Raw genomic sequence first — 20,604 nt, forward strand, 5'->3', positions numbered from 1 at the left:
GAGGGTGAGGGCTATAGACTTTTACAGGAAATGTTCATACCAAAATTGAGTTGTACCTATGGGAAAAGGCCAGCTTGAGGGTGCCTCACTTTCACCAGCCTGATTCTCCTAGCACCCACACCACAATTACAGTAATTCCCATTGCCTTCAGTAAATACCAGTTCACGTGCTTGTTAAGTGCAAAGAAGATCAGGCCCACTCTCTCCTCCTGCAAACATAATGAGAGCTAGACCCCAACCCCAGGTCTCTCTGCTCTTGTAGGGAACCACTGACAGCTACGCTACACTATGCCTGCCACGCCGGCAGTGACAGCATGAAGGAGATTAGTTCTCCCAGGCTGCTGGGTGATCTATATGACTTCCCTTCACCAAGCAGCAATCTGGGAGAACTAGTCTTCCTCGCTGCTGGCATAGCAGCCAGCTTCCCCCTTAGCCAAAGATGACAGTGTTCTCTTCCCCATCCGCAGATGGCATGCCACTTACACCCAGACATCACACAGCATCAGACACTTTTCAGCCACTTGTAGAAAGCCAGTCACTCACTTTCTAGCAATACTGTCCCCCGTCCTTCCAAAGGGGAGATTTCTGGGTGGTGAATTCTCATTCATTCCAAGCCAGAAGAACCCTATTCCTGGATGGCAGAAAGGAACTGCCAAGTTGCAGCTGAGATCCAGCCAGCTTTGGTGGGTGACTCACATCCTCACCTTATAGCCCTCTCTTCAGAGCCTGCAGCGAGGGTGACCAGACAGCAAGTGTGAAAAATCAGGACAGAGGGTGGGGGGTAATAGGAGCCTATGTATGAAAAAGACAAAATAATCAGGACTGTCCCTATAGAATCAGAACATCTGGTCACCCTACCTGCAGCAACCCCCTCTCCTCACCCAGTTAAGAGTGAATATATGAGGTCACTTCCATTTCCGCCCAACAGAAGCTGGGATTTGGGTCAGGGAAGAGAAGTGATATACAGCAAGAGAGGAAAGCAAGAGACTAGTTTTGCCCAAAGCCTTGGAGGAAATTCGTCTAACGGGACACTGCAGATTTAGTTCAGGCTTCCCAGGGTAATTAGGTGTCAAAAACATAGGCATCATGCAAGTGTGAGGCTGGGGATTTGTGCCTAGTCCTCACGCTCCATGTCCATGGGCCCCAACATAGGCAAGAAGTCACCACAGGTTTCAGGGAGACATTCCAAATGTGGGGCAGTTTTCACCTACATGCAGAGACTTGGTTCCCCGCTTTGCTTTGATTCATTTATTGCCACCCACTGTCTATCCATGTGTCTCTATTTACCATGACACAGAACCCCTGCTGTCCTGGGCTTGGTCTCCTCTAGGTCCAGCTGGATCTTGCTTGTGCTATTGTAGAAGGTCCCAGCACAGTCTGAGCCGCCGAAAACCAGCACGGTGCACAGGTTGCACTTGCTCTGGCTCTCCTTGTCCACATCTGTCAGGTGGGCAGAGGTGAGGTTGAGCAGCGTGTGGCCAGCCCGGGGCACTAAGGAGAGGTGACTGTGTGTCACTGTGCTCCATGCAAAGGTATCTGCAACAGAAAGGAATGATTGCTGCTGGCAAAGCTGTCCTCTGCACCAGGGATGAAACAGACAGATGGACACCAGGCTGCCAGAAATACCAGCAAGTGCATTGTCACTGCAGCACAACAGCCACCTTCAGCAATTCTTTGTCAGTCAGCAGCTCTGAGGAGGGGATGGGGAGTTACTCACCAAGGTGAAAGGTGAATACATCCTGCAGGGCTCCCTTGGCATTGCAGCCTCCACTGATCAGGACCTTCTGGTCAGACACTGGCATTGCAGCATGGAAGCTAGAATCAGAGCAAAGCATAACAATAACCAGAGCAAAATGTGCAGGGGACCCACCTTCCCTGCCCCTCCTCCCCCAAACACCACCTAAGGGGCCTCTACTTACCTAGGAGAGGAAGCCTGGGATAGTGGTTCACGCCACAGATGGGAGTAAGGACTCCCAAGTTCTAGTCCCAGGTCTGCCCCTGAACTGTTGACTTGCCCGGGGTCATGCACTTTCCTCTCTGTGCCTTAGATGGTGACTCACCTCTGCAGGTGCTGAGAGGCTTAATGTGTGTCTGAGACGCACCAGAGAACCTCAGACAAAAGGTGCTAATGAAGGGCAGAGGATTTTATGTTTGCAAGTACCCAAGGGCCTCCCTTCCGGAACCAAGCATTCTCCTTATAAGGGTTTCTCCCTTTCTTTGGCTCTGGTGCTGCCCAGGCACTAGGGAGGGTGAGTTGTGCTGGGTGGTAGCCCTGCAAGCATGCAGGAAGCACAGTTCCAGCCATGAAGCGAGATACAGAGGGGTGGGGGAAGAAGAGGCCTCTTGATCCTGCAGCAGGATCTTACCAGCGTGAAGAAGGCTGTCCTGAAAGAAACGGGACCGGCACATACTCCATGTAACCTGAAGCACAGGGGAAAAAGCAGGAGACACTTCAAATGCATGGAAATCCTAGCAGCTCTGCCAGCCCCACTGCAAGACACAAACCTCTGTGCTGAACGTGGGGAACATAGGGTTTGCTGCATCAAATCAGAGCAGCAGCTGGTTTAATCTGCTACCCAGCTTCTTGCAATCACCAGTGCCTGATGTTTCTTACCCTCTGCCTTGGGCCAAGCCATCTCCTACCCACCCCATCAGGCCTTCCCTACATCCACAGCTTCCCATCCCCTTCCTCTGGTCCAGACACCTCAGAGCCAGGCTGTCCCCCTCCCATATCACATAAGGCCCCTCATTCACCCACTGTCCCCCAATCATGTTTCCTAAGGCAGGCAGCCCTTGGATTCCCACCCCAGCTGCCCAGTATAGCCTAACAGGATAGTGATGTCCTATTCTCACCCAGATCCAGGATGTGCACATCATTCAGGTACAAAGGGGTCCTCTGACCCCCAAAGATCACCAGCTTGTTCCTCAGCAGAGTGGCTGAATGGCTGGGGAGAGAGGGAGGTGAGTGAGCAAGGCAGCCTCTGGAACTTCTTGGAATTGAGGGTTCAGTCTCTTTTCACAAAAGCAGGCTTCCAGGAGAGCCATTAACTCAGCTATGGGCCCCCCTGCACCTCAGGCCCCACCCCCCCCCAAGCGCGACCTGCCGAAATAAAAAACAAACAAAAAAACCCAAACCCTCCAGTGCTGCCCAGCTGAACCAAAAAAAAATAAAAAAAACCTGAGTGCCACCCCGCCCCAAGGTGCCACCCCAAGCACATGCTTGGTCGGCTGGTGCCTGGAGGTGGCCCTGCTGTGGAGGACAATCATGCCCTGCCCTTCAGGTGTGGAGAGTAACTAGATGGGACCTGCTGGTGCTTCCCTCCCTCTATCTTTGAGGGCTGAAATGAAGGTGTCTCACCCGAGCCGAGGTAAGGGCTTCTCTCCCTCCACAATGGGCTGGTACCAAATCTTGTACTCAGGGTTGAAGACATACAGTGTGTTGCTGCAGCCTCTGGACTCCAGGGATGCCATCTTGGGGAAAGTCCCTCCAAAGATAAAAAGCTCCTTATGGTAGATGGTGGCGCTGTGGTAGGCCAGTGTCGGCACCTTCCCCTTGGCCTGAGGAAGAAAGTTTCTAGTCATGTTTCACGTGTGAAAATGAAGCACACAGGTTGGCATGGGTCAGCTCCCGGCTGGCCATGGGCATAGTGAGTCCTGGTGCCACTCCACCTGCTCCATGACCAGAACTCTAAGATGCGGGTGGACAATATCTGCTCAGTTTATGTCCCACCTTTCTCTGACCTGAATGGGGCATCACCCCACTGATCCCAATTGGTTCTGAACACAAACAGGAACAGGAGGTCATTCTGGAAACATTTCCACCCCAATCACTGCTAATCCCACCTATGCCATTCTCTCTCAGCCCTCTGGCTTTCCTTGTGCTTTAGTGCTGCCCAGAAAAGGAAGGGAGGAAGGTGCAGGGGGATCACCAGCTGGGAAAGTTTCTCTCCAGGAAACAAAGAGGGAAGGGGGAAAGCACAAGATGAGGAGCAACAAGCAACAAGAAGAGGACTAGGGATGGTGTAGGTCCCTTACTCAATGAGGCAGGTATCCTAGTGGTGGAAGATATGGAAAAGGCTGAAGTACTCAATTCCTTCTTCACTTCAGTCTTTACGGGCAGGATCAACTCCCAGACTACTACACTGGGGAACGCAGAGAGGAGAGGAGGAGAGAAGCCCACTGTGATAGAGGGTCAGGTTAGGGACTACTTAAAGACGTTAGACGTGCACAAGTCTATGGGACCGGACGAACTGCATCCGAGGGTGCTGAGGGAGTTAGCTGATGTGATTGCAGAGCCGTTGACCATTATCTTTGAAAATTCATGGCGAACAGGAGAGGTCCCAGAGGACTGGAAGAAAGCAAATATAGTACCTATCTTTAAGAAAGGGAAAAAGGAAGATCCAGGGAACTACAGACCAATCAGTCTCACCTCAATCCCTGGAAAAATCATGGAGCAGGTGCTGAAGGAATCCATCCTGAAACACTTAGAGGAAAACAAGGTGATCAGAAGCAGTCAGCATGGATTCACCAAGGGTAAATCATGCCTGACCAACCTGATTGCTTTCTACGATGAGATGACTGGACTTGTGGATGGGGGCAAAGCTGTTGATGTTGTATACCTTGACTTTAGTAAGGCTTTTGACACGGTTTCCCACAGCATTCTCATCAGCAAACTAAGGAAGTATGGGTTGGAGGAATGGACTGTGAAGTGGATAGAAAACTGGCTGAATCAACGGGCTCAGCGGGTAGGTATCAATGGCACACTCTCTAGTTGGCAACCAGTAACAAGTGGTGTGCCCCAGGGGTCTGTCTTAGGGCCCGTTCTATTCAATGTCTTCATTAATGATCTTGATGATGGGATAGCTTGCACATTAAGTAAATTTGCAGATGACACCAAGTTGGGGGGAGTGGTGGACACGCTGGAGGGCAGGGATAGGATTCTGAGAGACTTAGACAAATTGGAGAAGTGGGCCACAAGAAACCTCATGAAGTTCAACAAGGACAAGTGCAAAGTCCTGCACTTAGGACAGAAAAACCCCATGCACTGCTACAGGCTGGGGACTGTTTGGCTAAGTAGCAGTGCTGAAGAAAAGGATCTTGGGGTTACGGTAGATGGAAAGTTGAACATGAGCCTACAGTGTGCTCTTGTAGCCAAAAAGGCTAATAGCATACTGGGCTGTATTAGTAGGAGTGTTGCCAGCAGATCGAGGGATGTGATTATTCCCCTCTATTCGGCACTGGTGAGGCCGCATCTGGAATATTGTGTCCAGTTTTGGGCGCCACACTACAAAAAGGACGTGGAACAATTGGAGAGAGTCCAGCGGAGGGCAACAAAAATGATTAGAGGACTGGAGCACATGACTTATGAAGAGAGACTGAAGGAACTGGGCTTATTTAGCCTGCAGAAGAGAAGACTAAGGGGGGATTTGATAGCAACCTTCAACTACTTGAAGGGATGCTCCAAGGAGGAGGGAGCTAGGCTGTTCTCAGTGGTGACGGAGGACAGAACAAGGAGCAATGGTTTGAAGTTGCAGTTGCGGAAGTCGAGGCTGGATATTAGAAAAAACTTTCTGACTAGGAGAGTGGTGAAGTATTGGAATGGGTTACCTAGGGAGGTGGTAGAATCTCCATCTTTAGAGCTATTTAAAGTCCGGCTAGACCGCACCCTGGCTGGGATTATTTAGGGAAAATGGTCCTGCCTTTAGCAGGGGGTTGGACTAGATGACCTCGTGAGGTCCCTTCCAACCTTTTGATTCTATGATTCTATGAGGGCTTCTGAACCAAGAAAGCCAAATCATTATCTTGGTGCCAAGACCAGGTTTTCACTAGCCCGCCACAAATGGGGGACCATTTCCCCTGCAATTTGTGTGCTATTCTCCCAAGTAGCTTGGCTCAGACACAGCATCCAGTGCCAATCCATTCTGCCTCCAGGCTCACTCACACTGGATGCACTATCTGGTTTCCAGTGAGCTTCAAGCTTTTTAACCAAGTTTTCCTAGCTGGGTCTAACTTGGCTCCCCCCAAGGGACAAAGCAAGGAGGGGATTAGAACCCAGAACAGCCCACTTCCCCTTTGCCCTCCTGAAGGCTCCCACTGATGACCTTAACCATATCCCTTCCACTGACCATGAAATGGGAACCAACTGACAGTGCCTGACACTGGACCAGAGGCCAAAGGGCGAGCACAAGAGCAAAGACATGGGCATATTGCTCTTGGGTTCCCAGTTGGTCCTTGACAGAAACACACTTCTCCTCCCATCCTCTCTTCCCCCCATGCTTTGTCTCTTTCCTGCAGAAGCTCCGCTACTCACAGCCACGAGAAGCCACTTCCAGGTGGATGTGTCCAGGATGTGGATAGTGCTGTAGGGCTTTCCCTCCTTCATGCCCCCAAAGACATAGATGCGTTTTGTGTCCAGGTCGTAGGTGGCAGTGTGACCACGTGAGCAGGGCGGCACAGAACCCAGTGGTGGCAGATCCATGGGGAACCAGAAATCATTGTCTGTCGGAGTAACGCCATACTAGTGAGGAGCAGAGACCCTCCCTTCACACCTCAAAAGCCCTATCCCCTATCCGCCTTTGGTCAGGACCCTGCTCCCTTCATTTCTCCCACTCCTGACTCAGTGCCAGAGGGAAGGGCTTACAGCAGTTTCTGGGGTTGGCGGTGGAGGGTGTGGGGGCAGCATATAGCTGGGGAACAGCACAGCAGAAAAGAAGATGTGTGTGTGTGTGGAAAGCGGCAGGACCCTGGCTTCACCTCACAAACCCCTCAGACACTGCAAAGTGTGCGCAGCCTCTGCTCCTTGAAAGCCACTCATCTCCCCCTCCCTGCTTCCAATGATGCTCCTAGTCCTAACAGCCAACAGCAGGAGCAGCTCACACATGCAGGACTGCAGGTTCAGGCTGCAGCCCATGGCACTGACCTCAGCACTGGGTGGCACCAATGGATGGCCCCCAGTCTCAACAGCATGCAGCCTTCTGCTGAGTGGGGGGACCAAGAGGAGGAAATGGCGCTACCAGAAAGGAGCAGAGAGGAGGAGGAGTCAGCAAAGAACATGTAAAAAGGATAAAACAGAGAACAAGGAGGAAGCTGAGCAAGAGAGAAAAATGGAGAAATAGCTGTCCATAGCAGTGTGAGCTGAGGTGCCATGGGGGCATCCTCCTACATTCTCATCCCAGCGGAAGGAGCCAGTGGCTTCCAGCCTATCCATGCAGAATAATACTGCCCTCCCTGTGGAGGGTTCAGCACAGAATGGCATTGGCATGGGTGGAATGCTTCATCTGCCTGGCTCGGAGCAGACCCAATGCACTCAGCTCCTGCTTCGCCCAGAGATGCCTTCTGTCCCTAGGGACCTCTGCCTTCAGGAGCGGCCCCAGGGTTTTTGGCGCCCTAGGCGCAGGGCCTGCTCACCGGTCCCGCGGCTCTGGTGGACCTCTCGCAGGTGTTCCTGTGGACGGTCCGCTGATCCCGCGGCTCTGGTGGACCTGCCGCAGGCGTGCCTGCAGATGCTCCACTGGAGCCGCCGGACCAGCGGACCCTCTGCAGGCACGCCTGCGGGAGGTCCACCAGAGCAGTCTGCCGCCCTTCCAAATACTGGTGCCCTAGGCGACCGCCTAGGTCGCCTAAATGGAAGCGCCGGCCCTGTCTGCCTTCCCCTGCCCAGCCCCAAGCTTCTCACCAATCTCTAGTTTCCAGAGAGAATCCTTGCAAGGCTGTTGATTGGCTCCCTCTCCACCAATCAAAATGGCTGTTTCTGGGTCACTGAGGCACATGGCGTGACACCATCGTGGGCTCGGACAGACTGGAGAAGGAGAGACCAAACCAAACTGTGTCACTGGACCAGATATGGGGGCCTCAGGGTCTCTTTGCTTCCATGGAGAAGGCAAAGTGAAGAGGCAGGGGCCTGGACTCTCATGGGAAGGTGGTAGCCAGAGGCCCTGAACCCCCAAAGACAGATGGTAGGACAAGAAGCACTACATACCTACACCCAAGTGGTCTGGAGGCCAGGGCCCCTTGGGCATGGGGATTTTCTTGTTGGCTTTAGGGAGTAATCATGGGGTTTCCCCTTCCCATTCTCAGTAACACAGGAAGTCAGCAGTGGGGAGTCTGGCTAGCTCCAGGATCATGCTCCCTGCACTTCATGACAAGCAGGTGGGGGGCATTTTGATCCCTTTGAGCATCCATGCAGGAAAGAATCCTCAGCTGTGGACAGATCCAGTTCTCTTCTCCTACATTTAAGGGTACTGGGAGAGACTGGTGACTAGGTGACTGCCAGCTCCTAGGGCATGTGGGGGTGAGAGGCGAGGGTTCCCTCCAGCTAGTTCTTTCGGGAAGCTTACTCCCTTCTTCCATTTCCCTCTCCTTTCCCTTCCAAAGTTCTTCCCTCACCAACAGGCCCCCATACTAACTGGCAGGGAAGCTGGAAAAAGTTTGGTCAAGTCTATGCATCATTTTAGCCACCCACCCACCACCCACCTTAGTGAGCCCCACCAAGTACCCAGTGGGGCAGCTCAGATTTCAGGGAGGCTGCAAGCAGCATTGGAGATAGTTCCTGTCCCTCTCACAATGCCCAGGGTGTATAGTTTGGGGGCAACCCCATGAAGGCAGGCAGAGTACACCTAGCCTGCTCACAGTTCCTGAGGCTTAGTAAGTTAAAGGGACAAACATGAATGTTCACTCCAAGGCCTATGACATCAAAGGAACAATATCCCCAAGTGGCTCAGAAGCCAGGCCAGGGTCTGAGCACCCGGTTCTCACCTTGCAGCTCCTTCACCTCCAAGTCTGCAGAGAGAAAACACAGAAAGATGATGGTCCCCTGAAAGCAGCAGCAGGGAGTCACCTCCTAGGAACTACTCAATCCTGTGATGCAGTGCAAATGCCTCTTCTCCCTACCCTGGCACACTGCCATGGAAATGACACTTCTGAACATGGAGATCCATGGGAGTGGATACACACTTGCACACTGGTTTCAATCCAGCCACATATCAGGGTGACAGGCTGACTCACAGAGAGTGAAGGGTGACCACCAGCTCATTTTGCCTGTCTGCGCAAACCTCCAGGTTCAGAGACTTAGGTCTCAAAGCGTAGGAGAGTAGGTGAGATTAGTGCTGGTGAAAGGTGCAAGAGAGCGAGCCCTGGAGAGAGCTGGTATCGGTATCCCCAGAACAGGTACAAGTAAAGCAGGGCCTCCCTCTGCCACTGTGCTTCACCCATTCCCTGGAGGGACCCCTCTAGGGTGAGACAGGAGATCAGGCTCCATGACTCCTCTGCTCAAACTGCCAATAAGGGTAACCACTGTGACAGTGGTTTGGGGATGGGGACACTTGTTTCCCTAGGAATGGGACTAAGATCCAACACCACATTTCATACAATAAATAGCCTTCAAAGGCTTACAGATTTTGGTCCCAAGCTCGGGTTGAATTGGAACCAATGCTCTAAAGGAGAAAGGTTCCGTTTCCAATTCCCCACTCCCTGTGAGCCAGCCAACTCCCTGGAGACTGTTACATATAAAGGATGTTCAATGCAAGAACGTATTTAAAAATACCCTCCTGGCACGCTCTGCATTTGGCATCAATTAATGACGTGTCCACAAGACCAAGAGATATAGTACTGGTAAGGGAGACTGGCTGACTCAATGGACAGGGTACAGGACTAGAGATCATGACACCGGCAATCTCAGCTCAGCTGTGTCACTGACCTACTGTGTAACAATGGGTAATGTTCTCTGTGTCTCAGTTTCTTCAGCTATAAATGGGGATAATTACATTTATCTTCATTTGTAAGTGCTTTGACACCTACAGATGAAGAGCTAGGTGAACTATCACACGGTGCAGTGCAGTGGCATTCAGGAGACCCCGAGTTCCATTTCTGACCAAACAGGCAGAGGTTGCACACTCAAGCCATTTGTTCAAGGACAGAACCAGAGAGAGATTCTCAGGGTTCTGAGAGGGACACAGGGGACCCTCTTGGCTGGGGTTAGGAACACACTGGGCAACTGTCCCTAGAGGCAGCACACACAGGTCTGAGAGTCAAGCAGGCAAGACTCAGAATAGACACCCTGAAAGCTATCATCCTAATGTCTGCATCTCATGCCACATTTATGGAACCAGAGTTACCTTCAGCATCCTGCTCCCCTTCACATGCCCTGGGCTCAAACAAGACTTTCCTAGGCTGCTTTAGCTGGAGAGGACTAGGCTTGCGGATTTTCCTCCTGGCCTCCTTGGGTGCCTTCTGGCTAGTGGGTAACTCTGGGGTAAGGGGCATCAACAGCTTTTTTGGTGGTGGAGATGAATCCTTATTTCTGGTCCTTTGTGCTCTGGCAGTTGCCTCCAAAGTCTGACCTTTAACCTGTCCAACAGAAGTGACAGCAGAATCAGTTGCCTGTGGCTTCTGGGAGAAAATGTAAGCCTGTTCTAATTCTCACCTGGCTCTTTAGATCAGTCTCATCCATGGCTGGAGATGACAAAGGGACAGGTGAGCCAGGACCCCCCAGTTAGCCCACTACTGTGGTGGAGGCTAATTTTGTGGAGAGAACCAAGCTGATGTAGCCATCAGCTGTTCTTCCTGCTGCATGCCCAGCCAGCAGTCCATTTTCAGATTGCCAACTGAAGAGTGGTAGAGCAAGAACGGGGGCATTACTGGAAGGTGGGAGAGCAGGACAGTGACAAGCTGAAGCATTTACCTGTAGACACCAGGTACATTTGACTCAAGTGAGGAACGTTACAATTCATTGATCTTTCTAGCAAGACCAGACCTTAGCTTCACTAACCTGTTCAGCCAGGGCCCTGATAGGCGAGTGTGCCAATGGCTTTACCTGCAAATAGAGCTCACTGGCCTCGAATGGCTGCAAGCAAGGAACAGGGTGGGAAGGTACAGCTGAGGTGTCCAACGTACACATACCTCAGTGGTATCGTCCAAAACCTGGATGGGGGACATGGTATCTTCTGGGAGGACTGGTGACTGGGTGGGCTCTGGTGCCAGAAACGGACGACTGGGGGTGCTGTTGTAGATGCCCTTGAGCAACTAAGGGACAGACAGGGACCGCAGAGCAGCATAAGAACAACATTCTCAGCCTGCCCCCACGTTTCATACACACCAGTGGCTTACTCTCCCTCACTCACAGAGTGAGAAAAAAAGCTAAATTACGAGAGAGAGATCAACTGCAGGTCTGGAGCCCGTGTCCAGCTCTTAAAGATTCCTAGGCCAGAAAGGTCCACTGTGATCATCTAGTCTGACCTCCCGTATAACACAGGCCATAGAACTTTCCCCAAATAATTCCCAGAACAGATCTTTTAGAAAAACATCCAGTCTTGATTTTAAAATTGCCAGTGATGGAGAATCCAACATGACCCTTGGTAAATTGTTCCAAAGGTTAATTACCCTGATAGTCAAAAATTTCTTATTTCTGGTCTGAATTTGCCTAGGTTAAACTTCCAGCCATTGGACTGTATGATACCTTTCTCTGCTGGATTGAAAAGCCCATTATTAAATGTTTGTTCCCCACATAGATACTTATAACTTGTAATCAACTTACCCCCTTAACCTTCTCTTTGTTAAGCTAAATAGATTGAGTTCCTTGAGTCTATCACTGTAATGCATGTTTTCTAATCCTTTACTCATTCTGGTGGTGGAAACTGCTTCATTGTATCACAATCCTGCTTGAATTGTGGACAGCAGAACTGGACACAGTATTGCAGCAGTGGTTGCACCAGTGCCAAATACAGAGAGAAAATAATTGCTTCTCCTAGCTGAGATTCCCTCATTTATGCAACCCAGGATTGCACTGGTTCTTTTTGACACAGCATCACACTGAGAGCTCATGTTCAGCTGATTATCCACCATGACCCCAAAATTTTTTGCAGAGTCACTGCTTCCCAAACTAGAGTTTCCCCATCTTGTAAGTATGGCCTGTGTTCTTTGTTGCTAGATGTATACATTTCCATTTAGCTGTATTAAAACACAGTGTTTGCTTGCACCCAATTTCCCAAGTGATCCAGATTGCTTTGAAACAGTGACCTGTCCTCTGCATTATTTACCAGTTTCTGTGTCACCTGCAAACTGTCCCCCAGTTTCTGTGTCATCTGCAAACTCTATCAGTGATGATTTTATGTTATCACTGACTTGGAAGAAAACAATGTTAAATAGTGTAGGGCAAAGCACCGAGTCCTGTGGGACCCCATTGGAAACAGCTGCTCAATGATGATTCCCAATTTACAATCACGTTTCGAAATCTAGCAGTTAGCCAGTATTTGGAACTTAGACTGGTGGTGATGAAGGTGTTTCTCACCCCAGAGGTATTTACCAAAGTGGATACTCATTCACGCGGAGCTTCTTTGCTTCTCTTTCTTTCCCTTGGGGCTAGGCAACTGTCTAGGGGGAACCGTCACAGAGCTATTGCTGGGAATTAAGCAGAGCACCCGGTGCTGTGATAGCTACAAACAATGTAACAGCCAGGTCCAGCTCCAGGCACCAGCTTAGCAAGCAGGTGCTTGGGGCGGCCACTCTGGAAAGGGGCGGCACGTCCAGGTATTCAGCGGCAATTCGGTGGAGGGTCCCTTGCTTCCGCTCGGAGCAAAGGATCTCCCGCTGAATTGCCACAGATTGCAATCATGGCTTTTTATTTTGGGTGCTTGGGGCGGCAAAACCCCTGGAGCCGGCCCTGGTAACAGCCCCAGGAAAGTGAAACAAGGCAGAAATCCTCAGAGTCAGCCAGCAGTGAGACCCTGGAACCGATTCAGGTGCTGGCTCTGAAAGGTTGCAAATATGAACATGCCTGGTCCCTAGGTCATCATTCCCAACCTTGACAGCAATGCCACAGGCCTCGAAATCTGCAGGACTAAGAAAGTGGAAAGCTACATGGATGCTCAGATGGACAGATAGACAAGGAGTCTGAACTCAGCCCATGGATTGGAGCCTTATTCAGGAGTGCTGCAATCAGGAACTTTTCAGCCTCGTATCAATAATAATAACTAGCTTTATGAAGCTTTTCATGCATAGACCTCCAAAGGAGGGCAATAGCAAGGGGAGGATCCATCTCCAGGGCACTTGGTCCAATGTTTTCAACACATGGGCAACCAACTGCCTGGATGCCAAGAACTGGGGTCAGAATGGATTTGAAACATACTTTATCTATTAGTATCCTGTGGCATTTAAAAGTCAAAAGTGCATTGGTAGACCTGTGCATAGAACATAGGTCTGGAACAGCAGGGCTTCAGGTCAGGCCTGAGGTGCATTATAGACTCAGACTCGTAGGTCAGAAGGGACCAATATGATCATCTAGTCTGACCTCCTGCACAAAGCAGGCCACAGAACCCTACCCATCCACTTTTATAACAACCCCTAACCCATGACTGAGTTATTGAAGTCCTCAAAATTGTGGTTTGAAGACCTCAAGCTGCAGAGAATCCACCAGCAAGGGACCCATGCCCCACGCTGCAGAGGAAGGCGAAAAACCTCCAGGGCCCCTGCCAATCCGCCCTGGAGGAAAATTCCTTCCCGACCCCAAATATGGCGATCAGCTAAACCCTGAGCATGTGGGCAAGACTCACCAGCCAGCACCCAGGAAAGAACTCTCTGCAGTAACTCAGATCCCATCCCATCCAACATCCCATTAGCACATCTGTGGGAGGAGACCAAGCACTGGAATAGCAGGGGGTGTTGCAGGCCATAATCAGCACCCACAATAGGAAGAACATGATATGTAGGGAACTGCTTTCTTACCTCCCCATTGACAGTCAGGAGAAGTTTAACAGGGTTGCCACAGTCCATTTGTTTCAATGAAGCCATCAGAACATCCACCCTCCAGTCACCTTCCCACACAAGGGACCTGTGCAAGGACCACGGAATCTCAGCTCACAGTGGACACTGCCCAGGGGAGACATCCTGCTCCCTTACCAGTGCTAATGTTCCACAGAATTCAGTGCCCCCAGGCCACAAAGCACTCAGCCCTGGGAGGAAGCTCTCCCCCACCTGCTGTTCCTTCCAGATCCCTTGGCTGCAAGGATTCTTTTTCATCCTAGTAACAACACTGGGGAGAAGGGCTGCTCTGGGGGAAATTGCCACACCAATAAGGGGGGGAAAGGTGAGCTGAGGAGCCCTTCCAAATTCTCTCCCACCCATCTTAAGTTCCTAACTTAAGTTCTATAGGATGGTCAGAAAAAACTATGCAGTTCTATTCTACAGGCCTTCTCCATAGGGGCCCACACATTTTTTATGTTCAGTTTGGGACGTTTCCTTGACAATCACCACACTCTCCTGCCCACAATCATCAGGCCCTATCTGCCAGAGGGGGCTGATCAGAGCAGACAAAAGAATTTATTACAATCTTTGAGAGGGGAAAGATGGCCAAAAAATAAAAACTTGTCAGGTTCTCCCTGCCTACATGTCAGCTCTGCCTGGAAAAATGTTCAGCGCTTTTTGTGCTAGCACAGAGCTGGCTGGGTGCTTTCTGCTGGCAGCTGCCATGCTACATCTGTGCTCCCCACTGCTACAACAGTTGCTGTAAGGGAGCTTCATGCCCGTATCCCCCATAGGTCCTGCACCCTGTCAGACCTGTTCACCCCAAAGCTGGCCACCACAAGGAAGAAGAGGGGACCAAGCAGCTGCTGCACTGCCTGAGTGTGCTGCAGCACATTTTCCCATTGGGGCCAGCTTGCGAGTGCTCAGCCCTAGCCCAGAGTTTTAAGAGTTGGTCCCAGGAATGAGACCTGGAGCCCTATTCCTACTACTCCCCATATAAGTTAGGAGGGACCCACTCCCTCCACGTCCTCTATTCCCTTGTTAGCTGAGGAAGACCTGTCCCTCCACACACCAGAAGAAACATCTGCCAGCAATCATCTCAGATTGACCTCTAATAACAAAGGGGACCTAGTCGCCAACCATTCACCAGCACCCACCAGAAGGGATCCACTCCCCACATGACAAAGCACCCCTCAGCCAGAGACCATAGAGGCCCATCTCTCACTGCTGTCACAGATGTAAGGAACAATCACAAGAACCTCCTGGAAGGGCTGGGACGGGGTAGCATGGGTTGACAGAGGGGTGGGAGTGGAAGGGCTGACAGAATTGGGAGGTGATGGGAAGAGACTGGTGTTATGTACCCAGGAAATGTCACTTCTGTCACCCCTGATATGGAGCATTTTTCAAGGAGCCTTCTGTTAAACCATTGGCAGCATATCAGTGCCTATCCAAGACCCAACATTTACCTCACATCAGACCCCAATTTGCCAATCCTTTGTGGCTTGACATCTGGATTCACCAGCACCTCCACAGTGATGCTTGTGTTTTGGGAATAATGATTCCAGTCACCCAAGCCAAAGATTACAAGTTGTTTTGGCAACGGCAGAGGCAGCTGAATCTGGTAACACATCCGGCTGGATTTGCTTGAAGAGACAACAAAAAAAAATGGTGTAGCAGAAATAGAGGAAGCCCAAATGAAAACAAGGAGAGGCCTGGGCAGATGTCCATCTGAGGAGAGACTGAAAGGATTAAGACTATTTAGTTTAGAGAGGAGATGAATAAATGGGGATGTCATTAACCTACAGAAAATAATGAATGGGCTAGAGAGGGCAAATCAGATGCTTCTATTACTCTCTCTCATCATAATATAAGGGCAAAGGATATTCAATCAATTTGAAAATGGAGAGGCAGCTGGTGTGCACATACCACTGCCGATCATGCTGATCGGTATCGTTTCACCGGGTCCTTGTACTCCCTTGTCTATATCCAACTGTTGGCTCTTGTCTTAGGCCATATCTACACTACCATTTATGTTGGCAAAACTTATGTTGCTCAGTGGTATGAAGTAAGGGTACCATACCACCGTCCAGCCAACAGCCACCACTCTCTGGTTACCCAGCTCTGACTGTGTGCAGGAAGGGTTTTTTCCCTAAAGCTTCTCTCCCCCCATCCAGAATATATTCCACACACCCCAGTTTGAGACCCTCTGTCCTAAGGCTATGTCTGCATTAGATTCGTTACAGCGGCACAGCTATACCGATGTAGCTGCGCTGCTGCAGGATCTCCCATGTAGCTGCTCTATGCCGACAAGAGAGAGCTCTCCACCCCTACAAGCACCAGAAGCTATGGCGGTGGGAGAAGCTCTCCCACCAACACAGCGTTGTGCACACTAGCGCTTATGCTGGCATAATTTATGTCACTCGGGGATGGAATATTCACACCCCTAAGCGACATATATTTTCCTGTCATAAGTGGTAGTGTAGACATTGCCTTACTGCTCTGTGTTTGTACAGCACCTAGCACAGTGGTGCCCTGGTCCACCATGGCTCCTAGCCACCACTGTAATACAAATAAACAATAATCATAATTTAATTAAATTGAAAGGCAACACATTTCAAACTGATTAAATACGTAGAAGCTCCTTAGAGAAGAGACCATGGTTGGTCCCTAATCCTGACTAGGGCCTCTGGACACAGCAGCCACATAAACAAAGGGTGGCACTCAGTACCAGATCACTGACATCCCTGTCACCTGCTAGGTGCCCACAATCCAGGGGCCCAGCAACGGCTGTCTTTAATCAGCCACACCAGGGTATCACAGTGCCAGCCGCCCTGGGCTCATTCCGGCACAGCACTGAGAGTGTAGGAAGTCAGGGCTGGTGCAACCATTTAGGCGACCTAGGCGGTCACCTAGGGCACTAGGATTTGGGGGGGGGGGGGCATTTTCTTCGGCGGCGACTGCAGCGGCCAGATCTTCAGCCGCCCCAATCGCCACCAGCATTTAGGCGGAGGGAGCTGGGGCAGGTGAGTGTGGGAAGGGCCACCTGCAGTAAGTAAAGCGGGTGGGGGGTGAAGCTGCATGCAGCAGAACTCCCCACCCCAGCTCGCCCCTGCCCCGCCTCCTCCCCGAGCACACTGTGACTGCTTCACTTCTCTCGCCTCCCAGGCTTGCAGTGCCTAAGCTGATTGGTGCCACAAGCCTAGGAGGTGGAGAAGTGGGAGCAGCAATGGTGTGCTTGGGGAGGAGGCGGGGCAGGGGTGNCTGCCCCTCCCCCACTCTACTCCCTAACCTCCCCTCCCCTCCCAGAGTTGCGGGGAGAACCCAGGAGTCCTGGTCCCCAGCCTTGCCTGCCCCCATATTTCGATATGGCTCCATCCAACAGCTGCCCCCACAATAGTAGGGCAGTTCCATGGGGCACAGCAGGGCCTGCCTGTTTCCACAGTATGGGCGATGCCAGTGCCCCAGGGTGGGGAGAGATGATGCTAAGGGAGAAGCAGGCAGCAGAAAGCTCCGATGACAGAGAAAGAAATGCTAGGGGGTGCTGTGCTGCAAGGAGGGAAGGGGGTTGGCAGCGAATGGGAGGATCTTCCTCAGGGTGCGGGCGCCAGCGGGGGGGGAGGGGGGGGGAGGAGATGACGCAAGGTGGAAGTTTCACCTAGGGCACGAAAGATCCTTGCATCAGCCCTGTAGGAAGTGCTGCGTAAAAGCCACCTACCGCTCCTATAGCCAGAGAGGAAGGCCGGGTACTAGCGAGCTGCGTTTATTTCACTCCCCACTGTTTGGCACAGCTAGGGGCTGGCGGGGCAGGGGCTGTCTGTCCAGCGGGGTTCACAGGCCGGGGACTCGGGGGCAGCGGCACACCTGCGGGATGGGTGCCAGCAGTAGCGTCGCCCGCAGGCGAAGCGGGGAATTGCAAGAGCTGAGAGCCCTGACCCGTGCGGGCTGAGCGTGCTCGGAGCCCAGGCCGGGATTCCGCCCACCCCTCCGCCCCCGCGGGCTCCGCGCAGACCGAGCCTCAGGGGAAAGCCCCAGGCCACGTGGAACTCGAGAGAGCCGGTGGGGACCGGCCTACAATGCTCGTCCCCGGGTTCTTCCCGCCGCGGATCTCACCTGCTGAGCTGCCGGGCCGGCTCCTGCAGCGACCAGAGCACGTAGAAGTGGAGGCTGGTACCTGGAGCCGGAGCCACGCTCCGGGGCACCTCGGCCGCCGCATCCCACTGCCCAAGGCCCCCGGGAGCCCAGCTCCATCGGCGGTGCGGAGACCGCCCGCTGCCTGAGGCCGAGGGGCTGGGACTGGAAAGTAACATGGCCGGGAAGCTGGTAGAGGGAAGCCTAGGGCTTTATACTCAGCTCGGAGAGAAAGGGGAACAGGACAGCCCCATCTGGAGACCCCCAGAGGCCCCCGATCCTGGGGCTGGCAGGAACCGGGGGTACCCCATAACTGGGCGGGGGTGGGGAACAAACCCCTTTCCCCGGGCCCCGGTTTTTCCTCTTTTCTTGTATTCATTCTTGTAGATGGGTCTGACTTCAATCCACCCCCTCTACAGCTCCCCAGACAACCCCACCCACATCACCGCTTCCACCACTCCCCAGCTGTGAAGGGGGCACACCAGTTGGTCCTGTCATTAGGGTGGACATCAGCTATTATTAAACCAAGTTTAGCCCACACCCATGCAAAGTGGTCATGGCAGTGGTAGAGGTAGCAGCGAGCAAGTCCAGCCCCCCTTACAGCAGAAATTGACCAGTTCCCCTTGGTAATCAGAGCACTGCAGAAATCAGTGCCACGGTCAGTGCTTTTTTGGATCTGGAGCATAGTATACAGGATCTAGTTCTGGCAGAGCTTGAGCCCTTTGTCTGTGATCCAGGTTGAAGGGGTATGAGAAGAGGATTATGTCTGACACCTAGGGTATGTCTGCACTACAGGATTATTCTGATTTCACATAAACCAGTTTTGTAAAACAGATTGTATAAAGTCCAGTGCACGTGGCCACACAAAGCACAATAATTCGGCGGTGTGCGTCCATGTACCCAGGCTAGCGTCAATTTCTGGAGTGTTGCACTGTGGGTAGCTATCCCATAGTTCCTGCAGTCTCCCCCACCCATTGGAATTCTGGGTTGAGATCCCAATGCATGATGGCGCAAAAAGTGTGGCGGGTGATTCTGGGTAAATGTCGTCACTCATTCCTTCCTCCGTGAAAGCAATAGCAGACAATCATTTTGTGCCTTTTCCCCTGGATTGCCCTGGCAGATGCCATAGCATGGCAACCTTGGAGCCTCTTTTGTCACTGTCACTGTATGTGTACTGGATGCCGCTGACAGAGGCGGAACTGCACTGCTACACAGCAGCATTCATTTGCCTTTGCAAGGTAGCAGAGACAGTTACCAGTTGTTCTGTACCGTCTGCTGTGCCATTGTAAATTGGCAATGAGATGATGGTTACCAGTTGTTCTGTACTGTCTGCTGCTGTCATGGGTGCTCCTGGCTGGCCTTTGCTGAGGTTGGCTGGGGGCGCAAAGACAAAAATGGGAATGTCTCCCTGAGTCAATCCCTCCTTTATGGATTATCTAAAAATAGAGTCAGTCCTGCCTAGAATATGGGGCAAGTGTACTAGAGAACTAGTGTATCAGAGAACCAGAGAGCACAGCTGCTCTGTGTCAGATCCTGCAGAAATGATGAGCTGCATGCCATTCTTGGGGGGTGCCCCTGCAACAACCCCACCTGTTGCTTCCCTCCTCCCCCAACCTTCCTGGGCTACCATGGCAGTGTCCCCCCATTTGTGTGATGAAGTAATAAAGAATGCAGGACTAAGAAACACTGACTTTTTAGTGAGATAAAATGAGGGGGAGGCAGCTTCCAGCTGCTATATAGTCCAGGCAGGACATTAAACGGTGGGGGGAGAAGAGCCCAGCATCCCGCTGCTATGATAGTCCAGGCAGTACAGAATCTTTTCTTTCGACATGAAAGGTGTGGGGGCTGATAGAACTCAACCCCTAGTAGCTATGATGAGGACGGTTACCAGCTGTTCTGTACCATCTACTGCAAATGACCAGGAGTCATTCCTATTTTTACCCAGGCGCCCCCAGCTGACCTCATCTGAGGCCAGCCAGGAGCACTCACAGGATGAGGAGGAGAGCTATCAGTCCTTTTGTACAGTACCGTCTGCCACCGGGGAGGGGAGGGGAGGGCAGAGGATGCTGCTGTTAGGTGCTGCAGCACCGCGTCTACCAGCAGCATGCCGTAGACATAGGGTGACACATAAAAGAGTCAAGAAACGATTTTTTTCCCTTTTCTTTCACGGGAGGGAGGGGGATAAATTGATGACATATACCCTGAAACACCCCGCACAATGCGTTTTCCTGTCTACCTGTCTAGTGCATCCGAGTTCAGATTGCTGTCCAGAGCGGTCACAATGGTGCACTGTGGGATACCGCCCGGAGGCCAATACCATCAGTTTGCAGCCACACTAACCCTAAGCCGATATGGTAACACTGATTTCAGTGCTACTCCTCTCGTCAGGGAGGAGTACAGAAACCGGTTTAAAGAGCCCTTTATATCGATATAAAGGGCCTCGTTGTGTGGACAGGTGCAGCATTAAATTGCTTTAACACTGATAAACTCAATTTAAATGCATAGTGTAGATCAGGCCCCAGTCAAAGGTAGCAGGTTTCCAAGCGTAGACCCCAGTTTTACGTGCAATGCACATGGCTCTGGGGTGGGCTGGACAGAAGGGAGGACCTTAGCAGTAAAATCAGCAGAAGCCAATAAATTAACAGTCTGAGTTCAGACATATTCAGACTAATGCAAGAGAGAAGGATCCTCACAGCCCAGAGTTCCAAACCCATCCCTTTCCCGGCAGCAGAGAGGGAGAATG

The 20,604-nt window shown here is 51.7% G+C and overlaps 1 protein-coding gene across 2 annotated transcripts; it reads right to left on the reverse strand.

Moving 5' to 3' along the window:
• Positions 1 to 18: 18 nt before the first annotated feature.
• LOC116837470 (uncharacterized) lies at positions 19 to 18,551 on the reverse strand. Of its 2 annotated transcripts, XM_032801898.2 has the most exons (13): positions 17,844 to 18,551; positions 15,200 to 15,376; positions 13,716 to 13,821; positions 10,896 to 11,018; positions 10,112 to 10,343; positions 8,754 to 8,777; positions 7,675 to 7,797; positions 6,310 to 6,497; positions 3,358 to 3,557; positions 2,853 to 2,944; positions 2,366 to 2,420; positions 1,717 to 1,814; positions 19 to 1,535 (listed from the first exon to the last, which is right to left on the reverse strand). In XM_032801898.2, exons 1-13 carry the CDS (start codon positions 18,038 to 18,040, stop codon positions 1,279 to 1,281), a joined length of 1,872 nt encoding a protein of 623 aa, XP_032657789.1. In that variant the 5' UTR covers positions 18,041 to 18,551; the 3' UTR covers positions 19 to 1,278. The 2 variants fall into 2 exon arrangements, with proteins under 2 accessions (XP_032657789.1, XP_032657790.1); XM_032801899.2 differs by lacking the exon at positions 7,675 to 7,797.
• Positions 18,552 to 20,604: the final 2,053 nt, after the last annotated feature.

Source organism: Chelonoidis abingdonii, chromosome 4, assembly GCF_003597395.2.
Source record: "Chelonoidis abingdonii isolate Lonesome George chromosome 4, CheloAbing_2.0, whole genome shotgun sequence".
NCBI classification, from domain to species: domain Eukaryota; kingdom Metazoa; phylum Chordata; order Testudines; family Testudinidae; genus Chelonoidis; species Chelonoidis abingdonii.

What these genes read in the sequence shown, in the direction of transcription:
- LOC116837470 (XM_032801898.2), bottom strand. Translation starts at nt 18,040, where the DNA reads ATGTTACTTTCCAGTCCCAGCCCCTCGGCCTCAGGCAGCGGGCGGTCT. An exon ending in AAATTGGGGTCTGATGTGAG is followed by an intron (nt 13,822 to 15,199) that starts GTAAATGTTGGG and finishes GTCCTTGCACAG; the next exon opens with GTCCCTTGTGTGGGAAGGTG. An exon ending in GGAGGTGAAGGAGCTGCAAG is followed by an intron (nt 7,798 to 8,753) that starts GTGAGAACCGGG and finishes CTCCTTCTCCAG; the next exon opens with TCTGTCCGAGCCCACGATGG.